The 13,675-nt window shown below is 40.7% G+C and overlaps 1 protein-coding gene across 3 annotated transcripts in view; it reads right to left on the minus strand.

The window, feature by feature from the left end:
* Positions 1 to 4,181: 4,181 nt before the first annotated feature.
* Positions 4,182 to 13,675, minus strand: part of FAIM (Fas apoptotic inhibitory molecule) — a 173,781-nt gene continuing 164,287 nt past the window's right edge. For all 3 annotated transcript variants that reach the window (XM_043474286.1, XM_043474287.1, XM_043474288.1), the window contains 3 exons: positions 13,404 to 13,632; positions 9,498 to 9,547; positions 4,182 to 4,632 (listed from right to left, as the gene is read on the minus strand). In XM_043474286.1, the coding sequence (XP_043330221.1) occupies positions 4,483 to 4,632; positions 9,498 to 9,547; positions 13,404 to 13,632 (429 nt within the window). In that variant the 3' untranslated portion in view covers positions 4,182 to 4,482. The remainder of the gene's footprint in view (positions 4,633 to 9,497; positions 9,548 to 13,403; positions 13,633 to 13,675) is intronic.

Raw genomic sequence — 13,675 nt, forward strand, 5'->3', positions numbered from 1 at the left:
GACTGGCATAATTCGGAGATCCTGATTATATCAAATTTTGAGGATTTGAGGTAAAAAACTCTGCTGGTCAAAGTTTATAGTGGCACAACCACCTTTAAGAGCGTTTTGATAAATCGCCAATAAGATCTTTCATTCAGCAATTCTACTTTGTGGTGTACCTACAGCAGTGCTTCTCAATCTTTGATGTACATACACATCACCACAGGATCTAGTTAAAACCAGTTTCTAGTTTGTTAGGCCGGAAAGTTCTGAGATTCTGGTTTTTTTTTCTTCTTTTTTTTCTTTTCCTTTTTAAATTGGAGTATAGTTGCTTTACATTGCTGGTTCAGTTTCTGCTGTACAGCCAGGCAAGTGAATCAGTCATACATATATCCCCACTGTTTTTGGATTTCTTTCCCATTTAGGTCACCATAGAGCATCGAGTAGAGTTCCATGCAGTAGGGTCTCATTACTTATCTGTTTTATAAACAGTAGTGTATATATGTCAGGCCCAATCTCCCAATTCATGAGATTCTTAATTTCTGACAAGCTCCTAGGTGATGTCATTGTTGCTGGTCCAGGGACACAGTTTAAATAGCTAAGCCCAAGAGAAACTCTGGCATATCCTCAAGGGACATACACAGAGACACAAAGATGTTTGTTAGAGCTCTGATGCTATAGTGATCATTTGAAAACTACGGAGGCAAGTGGATGGCAAATTCACATGGTTGAATGCAAGAGTTAAAAGGAACTGAAGTTACATGTACACCCCAGATCTGTCTTAAAATCAGTACTGAATGGGAAAAAAGCAAGTTGCAAGAAGAATCTATAGAATCTAACATTTAACATTTTAAGTAATATTTCTAGGCCTGTACACCTATACAGATAAAGAATACAGACTTGCATGGGAATAGTAATCATCAAGTTCATGATAGAGATTACTTGGGCAAGGGAGAAGTATGGGTATAGCAAGGGCATGTGGCTCTTCAGTTGTATTTTAATGCTTTAATTACTAAACTAGATGATAGATGCACCCAGCAAAATAATACAAGGGCTTTTCATATTACTTTCTATTTTTTGTACATTTTTTGTATTTTTTGTACATTAAACTAAACAAAACAAATAGCTTTATTTGTTAGGATGGAGAAATTGAAGCTCAAGAACTTAAAAATAGAAGATATAAACTGCCTTATAGATAATTTGTATTCTGATTGCATGTTGAAATTAAATTTTGTATACCAGGTAAATAAAATACATTATTAAAACAAAAAGAAAACTTAAGCTTTGGTGCTGAAGTTCAAACATAGGCTGTACCCCTTCCTCATTAACATGCTGCTTTAAATTTACCAAACCAACCAAAAAATATGAGTTCTCCAAGTCAAAGGCAAACTACACTCACAAGGTTTGATCTTCAAAAGACTGAATCAGAGTTCAAAACAAAGTGACTCAAAATAATTGGTTTACTTTGGGACATGGCACAAAATATTTTTTGTACCAGACAAAATATGGCTATTAAAAGACGCCCTTTATTCAAGGGAAATGAAAACCACCATACCCACATACTTGAAAGCAAATGCAAAATGAGTTTAATAAGCCTCAGAAGCGTCTCTCTTAGTTCATCTCCTGGTCTTTCAGTGGCAGTGAAGCAAAGTGTGGGGTGGCATGGGAAAAGCAAGAGGATGGTTTTTGTAAAGCTGGTATGCTGATCTGCCAGTCATAAGGCTTCAAATAAAACAAATGTCAGAGTAGGCAACGCATGAAGCCAGGCAGGCCACCTTCCCTCACTGTTCTCCTCAGTTTCTCTGTCTTATGTTAGAGCATGGTTGTACCTCTGTTCTGCCACACATCTCTTAGAAATGAGTGAGTGGCAGGGGGAGAGTAGTAAAGCTAATGGGGTTTAGCAAAAACCTGGGCTTAAACCCTGACTGTGCTAGTACAAAATAGCTCACTAAACCTGAGAAAATGTCTCTAGGCCAGTGCTGTTCTGTTGAACTTGGTGTGATCATGGAAATGTTGTTTGTCCAGCGTGGTAGCTGCTAGCTTTGTGTGACTGCTGAGAACCTGAAATGTGCTCGGTGTGATAGAGGAATTGAGTGTTTTTCACTCAATTGTATTTCAATTAATTTAACTTGAATAGTTACCTGACTAATGGCTACTATATGGGACAGAAGAAGTCTAGAAAATGGAATATTCTCCCTCTCATGGAGGATCCCCATGTGATAATAGACATGAAATACCCTGATAAAAGGTTCTTCTATTAAACTGTCCTGCCTTGAAAGAACTTCAGAGATGAAGTTCTCTGTGAAGTCTGTGAGTCTGCCTGGGTGGGCCTGCTTCATTCACAAAATGCTAACGCTGGTGCTACCTCCACACAGGCATTCAACTCTGACTTTTTAAACACTTCCTGATGATGCAACTGATGCTGTCTGGTGTAAAGAAGCTTTGCTTCTTCCTCTTTTTTGGGGGGGCCTTGTGGTGATGAAATGAAAACAATTACATTTTCAGAAACCTATTCTTAATTAAATTTTTATGTGACACTATTTGACATTTCCTTAAGTTTCTGAAAATTTCTCATTTTCTCCAATTAAGCTAATATCATTGAACAACAACTGCTTTAAACTAGACAATCTATCTGCACAGGTTAAAAACATACAAAGAGAAAAAAAAAAAAAAACATACAAAGAGGACTTCCCTGGTGGTCCAGTGGTTAAGAATCTACCTGCCAAGGCAGGGGACATGGATTTGATTTCTGGTCCGGGAAGATCCACATGCCATGGAGCAACAAAGCCCGAGCACCGCAACTACCGAGCCTGATCTCGGAGGGAGAGCAGTGAATGGTCCTGAAGAGAGATCTTAGTTCCCTGCCCAGGAATTAAACCTGAGTAGCCTGAATGAACGGAGAAGGCAATGGCACCCCACTCCAGTACTCTTGCCTGGAAAATCCCATGGATGGAGGAGCCTGGTAGGCTGCAGTCCATGGGGTCTCGAAGAATCCGACATGACTGAGCGACTTCACTTTCACTTTTCACTTTTCACTTTTATGTGTTGGAGAAGGAAATGGCAACCCACTCCAGTGTTCTTGCCTAGAGAATCCCAGGGATGGGGTCGCACAGAGTCGGACATGACTGAAGTGACTTAGCAGTAGCCTGAATGAAAACCAAGAGTCCTACCCACCAGACCACCAGGCACTCGGGGCTAGAAGCAAAGTGACCCTGGTTCTTGCCCCTGTTTGAAAGCAAGAATGTTTCAAGGAGGCAAAAACTGTAAAAACAAGTAGAAAGTTTATTATTTAGAGGCACAGCACAATGTATGGGAGAGCACACAGGAAACCAGTTTGCTTATCCAACTCAGAAGCAGGGCAGAGATGCACACCCAAGAGAAAGGATATGCGCAGCCTCTCTAATGGGGAGTGCGGTACATCAGACACTAGGCAGAGACACACCCAGAGGGGAGTGTGGGCATCCTGAGTGAGGAGTGCGGTACATCAGACACTAGGCAGAGACACACCTGGAGAGAAATGCGAGTGTCCTGAGTGAGGAGGAGCAGCACAGTACTGAGGTGATGTCATTCACTTATTAGGACAGTCCTTCTGGGTCTTTGTTTACTCTTGGCCAACTGTTTCTTTTTTCACACCTGAGTGGCCCATAGATCCGCCCCAAGATGTATGTACAAATTTTGCTAAGATGGATCCCACTATAGAAGCCTATGGCTGCATATCCACACTGATTATGGAGTGGGGTCCCCTCATTTTTCTACTCCCCAGAAGACTTCCTGCCCATGTAGAGACAGGGAAGTCTTCCTTGACCTCAGGAGTGGGCACCTTATCTCTTTGCTTTAGCAGAACTCAGCTTCTACCACTGGCTTTGTCCTTGGAGTATCTGGGTGAGAACAAAGGCTCAGTTTTACTCCACTTGACAAGCACCAGGTGTCTGGCCCAGAGACCCACTGTCTCCTGCCTCAAACCCCTGCTCTGTAGTCTGTGCTCCATGAGAGAAGCCACTGCAATGAGAAGCCTGTGCACCGCAATGAAGAGTAGCCCCTGCTCATCACAACTAGAGAAAGCCCACACACAGCAATGAAGACACAGTGCGGCCAAAAAATAAAAACAAAAAAAAAGTTTAAAGTGAATACATTGGTTAGAAATCCATTGTAAAAAATATATACAAAGACATCCATTTCAAGAAAGACAAATCAAGTAGCACTGATGTTATTTTATAGTGTTTATTATAGTAAAAGTTGCTCCTGTAAAACGTTAGTGATTTTTTGGTCCATATCTTATTTTCCATTTGACTTTAAAACATTTTATATTATTTACAAAATAGATTGCAATTTTTATGATACATATTTTTTTCCTGATGCTTAAAACACTAGTTTCAAGTAACTATAAAATAAAAACAGGGTGACTAGCTGTACTGAAAAGTACATACTAAGCATATTTAATTACCACAGTAATTTAAAAGTCCTGATCTTTACTTCTTAAGATTAAAATTCATTAACATGAAGTCATTTCAGAATCTCCGGGATTTCTCTGTTATCCACAATGAGACTATGAATAATCCCTTCTTTCCGCTTGCCGCTACTGACAGCCTTTATGTAACAGTCATGATTCCCAATATTGAAGTGAGTTTCAGTCCCATCATCTACAAATTCACCCTAGGCAAACAAAAGAAGGAGGAATTAGCGTTCCAGAAACATTTATATTTGTCCAGAGCGTTAACATCACTGAGAAAGGGAGACATAATGAAGTACATGTTACCTCAGTGGTAAGCTTTGCAAGATTAGAAGCTTATTTTTAGGTCTCGGTTATAAATTGAAAGTCTTTTATTTGTACCACTGTAGTCTTTAAGAATCTTAAGTTTCAGAGAAAAAAAAAGAAGTATACCTCGTGGCTATGTGTCCATAACATATACTATACAGAAAATAGACTATTTACAAAAGTGAAAATGATAGGAAATTTGTGATTCCTTCTATACAAAGAATGGTTTACATGCATTGCTTTATGGCATACTCACAATAACCTGATTGGAGTATAATTATTATCCATGTTCTATACATGAGAACATAGGCACACAGTCATTAAATAACTTGCTGAAGACCCCAGTCAGTGAGAGATGGAGTGTTGTTCACCACTCAGAAAATCGGATTCCTCAGGCTACAAGGTGGCTTACAATAAATACATAATATAAATAACATAAAACCTAATACTACTGTAAGAAGAGGTGGCAAGAATACACAGAAGAACTATACAAAAAAGATCTTCATGACGCAGATAACCATGATGGTGTGATAACTCACCTAGAGCCAGACATCCTGGAATGTGAAGTCAAGTGGGCCTTTTGAAGCATCACTACAAACAAAGCTAGTGGAGATGATGGAATTACAGTTGAGCTATTTCAAATCATACAAGCTGATGCTGTAAAAGGGCTGCACTCGATATCCCAGCAAATTTTGAAAACTCAGCAGTGGCCATTTGACTGGAAAAGGTCAGTTTTCATTCCAATCCCAAAGAAAGGCAATGCCAAAAAATGTTCAAACTACCACAAAAATTTCTCTCATCTTGAACACTAGCAAAGTAATGCTCAAAATTCTCCGAGTAAGGCTTCAACAGTATGTGAACCATCAACTTCCAGATATTCAAGCTGGATTTAGAAAACCCAGAGGAGCCGGAGATCAAATTGCCAACATCCACTGGATTATCGAAAAAGCAAGAGAGTTCCAGAAAAACAGCTACTTCTGCTTTATTAACTATGCCAAAGCCTTTGGTTATGTGGATCACAACAAACTGTGGAAAATTCTGAAAGAGACTGGAATACTGGACCACCTGACCTGCCTCTTGAGAAATCTGTATGCAGGTCAGGAAGCAACAGTTAGAACTGTACATGGAACAACAGACTGGTTCCAAATAGGGAAAGGAGTCCATCAAGGTTGTATATTATTGCCCTGCTTATTTAACATATATGCAGGGTACATCATGTGAAATGCTGGGGTAGATCAAGCACAAGCTGGAATCAAGATTGCCGGGAGAAATATCAATAACCTCAGATATGCAGATGACACTACATTTATGGCAGAAAGTGAAGAAGAACTAAAGAGCCTCTTGATGAAAGTGAAAAAGAAGAGTGAAAAAGTTGGCTTAAAACCCAACATTCAGAAAATTAAGATCATGGCATCCCATCACTTCATGGCAAATACATGGGGAAACAATGGAAACAGTGAGAGACTTTATTTTCTTGGGTTCAAAAATAATCACTGCAGATGGTGACTGTAGCCATGAAATTAAAAGACACTTGCTCCTTGAAAGAAAAGCTATGAGCAACCTAGACAGCATATTAAAAAGCAGAGACATTACTTTGCCAACAAAGGTCTGTCTGGTCAAGGCTATGTTTTTTCCAGTGGTCATGTATGGATGTGAGAGTTGGATTCTAAAGAAAGCTGAGTACTGAGGAATTGATGCTTTTGAACTGTGGTGTTGGAGTAGACTCTTGAGAGTCCCTTGGACTGCAAGGAGATCCAACCAGGCCATCCTAAAGGAGATCAGTCCTGAATATTCATTGGAAGGACTGATGCAGAAGCTGAAACTCCAATACTTTGGCCACCTGATGTGAAGAACTGAGTCACTGGAAAAGACCATGATGCTGGGAAAGATTGAAGGTGGGAAGAGAAGGGGACGACAGAGGATGAGATGGTTGGATGGCATCACTGACTCGATGGACATGAGTTTGAGTAAGCTCTAGGAGTTGGTGATGGATAGGGAAGCCTGTGTGCTGCAGTCCATGGGGTCACAAAGAGTTCAACACAATTGAGCGACTGAACTGAACTGAACTGAGTCTAGACTTGTTGTATATGGTACAATAGCCCCTGGCCACAGGTGGCAATTGAGCATGAAATGTGGTGAGTCTGAAATGAGATACACTATTAAAGGGGAAAAAATTACACTGGAGGGGCTTCTCTGGTGGCTCAGTGGTAAAGACTCTGCCTGACAATGCAAGACACTCAAGTTCGATCGCTTACCCAGGAAGATCCCACATGCCAGAGAAACTTACCTGGATTTAAAAAAAAGAAAAGAAAAAATATACTGGATTTGGAAGACTTAGTATGAAACAAAGAATGGTTAAAAAAAAACTCATTGGAAACTTTATATATTTATTACATTTTAAATAATAATATTTTTGATACAGTGACTTAAATTTTTATTAAGATGATCTTCACCATAAGACTTTCAAAATGTGGTTACTAGAAAAGTTATACATGGAGCTCATATCTGTGGCTCATACTATATTTCTATTGAACAGCACTGATTTAGAGTGAAAAGATAGGGGCCAAATAGCACAGAAAAGTAAGGAAGAACATGAGGCTTAGAGGATAAAAATGAATTATGCCAAGAAGCAAAAGAAGCACTATCAGATGTACGACTTGGCTGAGCTTCCTGGCAGCCAAAGCAGACAGAGCAAGGCCCCGTTGCTAACATTATCTAGCCAAAGAAAGCACAGGAGGCATCAGAGAGGGAAGCTTTTTCTTGGCTCTGGGAAGAATCTGGCCAACACGGATGTGTACTGACCACCACAAGGACTGGGGGTGGGGTGCTGATCCTGGAGTCCAGGGTATTCTTTTAGCCCTTTTCACATTGAGCTTTGAAAAAAGGCTTTAGGGCATACTTCTGTAAAAATCAATTTAGAGAGGAGAGCAAGGGTTGAGTACTACAATCCTTGCAAGTTGCTTCTTGGCAATTTGACAGATACATAATCTGGTCATGATGCTTTGAAATGAAAAGGAAATGGAGAAAATAAGCCGCAGCTCACAGGCAGCGAGAGCAGGTGTGCATAGTGCTGGGAAGGCTGCCCGACACAGAGCTGCCAAAACTACCTTGCCAAGTAGGCTGCAGTTACGAGGAGGAGACAACTGGGTGAGAGAGTTATTGTCCAGACACTTGTGGTTTCTCGTCAGTTAGGAACAAAGACATTGTGGATGGATATTATTTCAACTTCTTGCTTATTTACAATCACATTCTTGAAACAATGCTACTTCTGCATGGGAGAATTCCTGGAGGGTTGGAGGGAATGTGACCCCAAACTGCTGACTCTCCATCTAGAAATTTCCGTGGTAGGACAGAAAGAACAGAAAGGACCACCAGGTATGGCATCGGGCACGACAGCAGGTACCCAATCCATGTTAATGGTCACTGAATCTGGTCCAAAACAGGCCCTAAAATATTGAAGGGCTCACTAAGCCTCTCTGCATAAAAGTCTCAATGGGTAGATGGAACCCGGAGGATGGCTCAAACGCTGAGGTTCAATTTTGAGTGAACTCTGGTTGCATGTCCCTTCAAGAATTAATACCAGGATTAAGACACAGACACACATTAATCTTTGTAACTTTTGATTTCTGGCTTATGTACTTCCTTATAAGCAGTTGCAAGGCCCACCCAGCAGTTTCTAGCTTGTCTACTGAATAAATTCATTCCAGGCCTTCCCTTCAAGGACATCTCCTCACCCTCCCAAACCTACAACAGAAAAAGAAGGTAATAGCAGCAACCACAATAGGTAGCTAGCTACAGTATGCCCGGCAAAGAGAGCTTCTCATGCTTTTCATCATCTCTAGCTCTGGTGTCACAACTGAAGTCAGCACGAAAGGGGACACCCAGGATGGTACGCGCTACTTGCCACCTGATCCCATAACACGTGGATATTTCCCCCCAGTCATTCCAGCTCCTAGGCCCATACTCCCTGTGTCCAGGACCATCTCCTCTGCTTCACTTCCTCCTTCTGCTGTGCACACCACTATTATTTCCTACCTACTTGAAATTTACTTCTATACTCATCCCACCACAGCGATAACAGTGCAAGGCAGCAAAAGTCCAACACACTAGGGTTTCTCAGCTACAACGAGCAGGGCAGCCTTTCAGCACTGCTAGTCTACAAATCCCACTTGTCTTCTGGGGTTTGCGACAGTGCCCTTTCCTGTTTGCCTTTGTCTCACCTGACATGTGTGCTTCGTTTCTTTTTCACAACCTTTGCTTTGAGAAAGTACCATCTGTTTTGCGTGTATGGTATAAAGTTTTCCTATTCAGAGTGTGACCATGGGCCAGCAACTTGGGCATCACCTGAGGACATGTCAGAATATGCATTTTAACAAGATCCAAGATGATTCTGTGCATGCAAATTTCAGAAACAGTAGTATAAAGCACCACTTAAACAAGGATAACACAGGAGGATGCAACCTTTGGGGAGGAAGTTTTTAAATGTGGGTTAGATCTTTTTAGGATAGAGGATGGTCCAGGAGAGGACAAGCAGGGTCCGAGGCTGGTACCAGTCACAAGATGAGTTGTTTCCAAACTCTCACTACCCCAGGGACTGCCAAGAAAAGGGCTTCAGATTCTGAGGACAGGATTATTTCATCTCTTTTTTGTTTATAACCAAAAGGACCTTCATTAATTATACAAATCTGCATAGTTAGGAAACACAGCAACATTTCACTGGTCACTCATGGACATGGTGACAGTAATCAAATGATCAACTTACTGCTGTCTCCATTTTTTTGCCATTGCACCATACATCCATAGTGTCTTTCTCTGTAAAAGTAACCGATAGAAAAAAATTATAACCTGCAATTTAAAGATAAATTTAACTCTTTATATTTTAAGAAAAGTTTGATACACTATATTTTAAAAACTCCATTAACTTTTCATGGCTTTGAAATTCTTCCAAATGTGAAGAAACTGTGTTTTTTTGTTCCCAGACAAAATCAAAATGAAACCAATCTTTTAAGACAAAATCATGATATAATATACACTGATGAAGATTTGTTAAAGAAAATCTATAAAGGAGGATACAGACAAATGAATGTAAGGAGAGACTTTCCATATGAGAATATCCTTTTTTTTTTCATATCATCTGAAATGTTTTAATTAAATTTCTAAGGTCTGGTAAAGAATGCTCAAACTACCGCACAATTGCACTCATCTCACACACTAGTAAAGTAATGCTCAAAATTCTTCAAGCCAGGCTTCAGCAATACGTGAACCGTGAACTTCCAGATGTTTAAGCTGGTTTTAGAAAACGCAGAGGAACCAGAGATCAAATTGCCAACATCTGCTGGATCATTGAAAAAGCAAGAGAGTTCCAGAAAAACATCTATTTCTGCTTTATTGACTGTGCCAAAGCCTTTGACTGTGTGGATCACAACAAACTGTGGAAAATTCTGAAAGAGATTGGAATACCAGATGACCTGACCTGCGTCTTGAGAAATCTGTATGCAGGTCAGGAAATAACAGTTAGAACTGGACATAGAGCAACAGACTGGTTCCAAATAGGAAAAGGAGTCTGTCAAGGCTCTATATTGTCATCCTGCTTATTTAACTTTTATGCAGAGTACATCATGAGAAATGCTGGGCTGGAGAAAGCACAAGCTGGAATCAAGATTGCCAGGAGAAATATCAGTAAACTCAGATATGCAGATGACACCACCCTTATGGCAGAAAGTGAAGAAATAAAGAGCCTGCTGATGAAAGTGAAAGAAGAAAGTGAAAAAGTTTGCTTAAAACTCAACATTCTGAAAACTAAGATCATGGCATCTGGTCCCATCACTTCATGGCAAATAGATGGGGAAACAGTGGAAACGGTGGCTGACTTTATTTTTCTGGGCTCCAAAATCACTGCAGATGGTGATTGCAGCCATGAAATTAAAAGACACTTTCTCCTTGGAAGGAAAGTTATGACCAACCTAGACTGCATATTAAAAAGCAGAGACATCACTTTGTCAGCAAAGGTCTGTCTAGTCAAGGCTATGGTTTTTCTAGTGGTCATGTATGGATGTGAGAGTTGGACTATAAGGAAAGCTGAGCACCGAAAAATTGATGCTTTTGAACTGCGGTGCTGGAGAAGACTCTTGAGAGTCCCTTGGACTGCAAGGAGATCCAACCAGTCCATCCTAAAGGAGATCAGTCCTGGGTGTTCACTGATAGGACTGATGTTGAAGCTGAACCTCCAATACTTTGGCCACTTGATGCGAAGACCTGACTCCCTGGAAAAGACCCTGATGCTGGGAAAGATTGAGGGCAGGAGGAGAAGGGGACAACAGAAGATGAGATGGTTGGATGGTAACACTGACTCAATGTACATGGGTTTGGGAGGACTCTGGGAGCTGGTGATGGACAGGGAGGCCTGGCGTGCTGTGGTTCATGGGGTCGCAAAGACTCAGGCACGACGGAGCGACTGAACTGAACTGAACTGAACTGAAGGTTTGGTATTGAATCAAAGAAGGGTTTACACACTCCCAGGATTACAATATGTTTCCATTTAGGATATCAATATATTTTAGCAAATTACAGAGTGCTTTGGGCTTTTTAACAACCTACATATTAAAAAAAACCCTACATATTTCAAGTAATATAATATTTAAACTTATCCCTTTTTCATTTTTGTTTTTCGGATTGTAGCCAATATTGCTTTCCTTTTTCAGGTTCTTTTCCGTTATAGGTTATTACAAAATACTGAATAGAGTTCCTTGATCTATATAATAGATCCTTGTTGGTTATCTATTTTAAATATGCAATGTGTGTCTGTTAATCCCAAATTCCTAATTTATCCTTCTCCAAATTTTCTTTAACATCAGAAACTAGATGATTCTCCCTGCCTCTCATACTGACCCACCTGGATGATGGCACAAAGAGACCACAAAAAAGGCTGCATAGGGTTCATATAGACAGACAGAAATTTAGTCTTAAATTTCATACTGAAGAGTACAATAATCTCTATTAATTTTGTTATGATTTCACTTTGGGGAAAAGTTATTTAATCATTAAAAAAAATATAGGTATAGTATTTGATGGACTGTGCTGAGTACAGTGCTGACACAATAGAGCAAAATGCTGCCATGATACACTTGGGCATTAACTAAGTGGCCACAGCTCACTCCAGTGAAAGTGAAAGTCGCTGAGTACTGTCCAACTCTTTGTGACCCCATGGACTATACCATGGGATTCTCTAGGCCAGAATACTGGAGTGGGTAGCGTTTCCCTTCTCCAGGGGATCTATCCCAACCCAGGGATCGAACCCAGGTGTCCTGCGTTGCCGGCAGATTCTTTACCAGCTGAGCCACAAGGCAAGCCCAAGAATGCTGGAGTGGGTAGCCTATCCCTTCTCCAGTGGGTCTTCCTGACCTGGGAATCAAACCGGCGTCTCCTGCATTATGAGTGGATTCTTTACCAACTGAGCTATCTGTGTGCCTTGTGCACAGACATACGTGCATTTTGGGGAGGATCCCCAGAACCACTTGTGAATGTCAGGGTTCCCAGGAGTGTCAGGAGAGAAGACTATACTCATCAAGCAGCCAGAAGACAAGCTTTGGTCGTTTTAACAAAGACTAGAGAGAGGCAGGACCTGTGTGTTTACAAGGAGTCTAGGGGTCAAAGGCCGCCTGGGGGTCAAGGATAAGGTGCCTTGACTCTGACAAGCCATCTACTCCAGGGACAGGGTCTTTTCTTCCTGCACCTCGAGATAGGAGCCTCACTTGGAGAGTGGAGAAAGGACTTGGAGCTGGGCTAGAGGCACAGAGAGAAAGGCAGAGGGCTCAGGAGATATGGGAGTGGCCACCCAGGGGCAGCCTGAATGGGAAGAATCTATGGCAACAGTTGTGGGAAACCCAGCTCACATGGCACGATCAGAGCCCACAGTGCTCAAATAAACCATAATGGAGGTGATAGTTGGAATTTTATTTAGTTGGCTTCCTGAACATGTACACATACTCAGATTTTCTGTAATAGTTGCACGTACTCAGATTTTCTGTAATAGCTGGTATTAACATTCCTCTGAAGAACATTGCTAATCAGAAGCCATAAAAGAAAAAGGGAGCAACTCTGACTACATGAAAGTAAAAAAGATTTCTGCATGATTAAAATAACCCATATACACACACACAAGCAAAGTCATACAATATGACAAATAGAAAAATATCTGAAGCTCACAGCACTCAGAACTCAGAGCACTAAGTTCTGTTACAGCGCTTAGTAACAGAAAGACTCCTAGCAATCAAGGAGAATAAAGACCAACAAACCCAAAAGAAAACAGGTCACAGGAAACACATAGGCATTATCAGAAACGAAACACAAAAGGACCTTACATGTGAAAAGAGGATCAACCTCACTCAGTTTTGAAAAAAGGCAAATTTTTAAAAATGCTGAAATACCATTTTTCGTCTAAAAATAAAGCAGCTCGTGAGACACTACATTTCTAAACACATCACTGTAAAACTTTGGAAAATAAAAATGAGCCCCCAAAAGCTTCCAGACAGAAAACAATACTAACTAATGAGATTCAGACTGGTGTAAGCTTCTCATTCAAAACCATGGATGATAGAAGAGACTGGAAAAAGGCTTTCAAAAATTCTGAGGAAAAAAAAGAAACTCTGCAGAAATGGCTTTCACTTACCTAACACAACTCTAAAGTCCTCACTATCCAAATGTAATACCCAAGTACTGGTGGTTTTTGATCTGTTCTCCATATACTTCTTGAGACTCTTCCCATTAATTTCCAGAGTATATTCATAAGCAAAAGCACGGACGGGATCAATACTTATGGTTGCTTTGGTCTTTGCGGCTCCAACGCAGAAGGTTTCTTTGCCCACCAGTTTGAACATCCATTCTTTTCTTATCTCTTCCTAAGTAATAAAATACGAAAGTTTAAAACATACAAATGGGAGA

This window comes from Cervus canadensis, chromosome 7 (genome assembly GCF_019320065.1).
Source record: "Cervus canadensis isolate Bull #8, Minnesota chromosome 7, ASM1932006v1, whole genome shotgun sequence".
Classification (NCBI taxonomy): domain Eukaryota; kingdom Metazoa; phylum Chordata; class Mammalia; order Artiodactyla; family Cervidae; genus Cervus; species Cervus canadensis.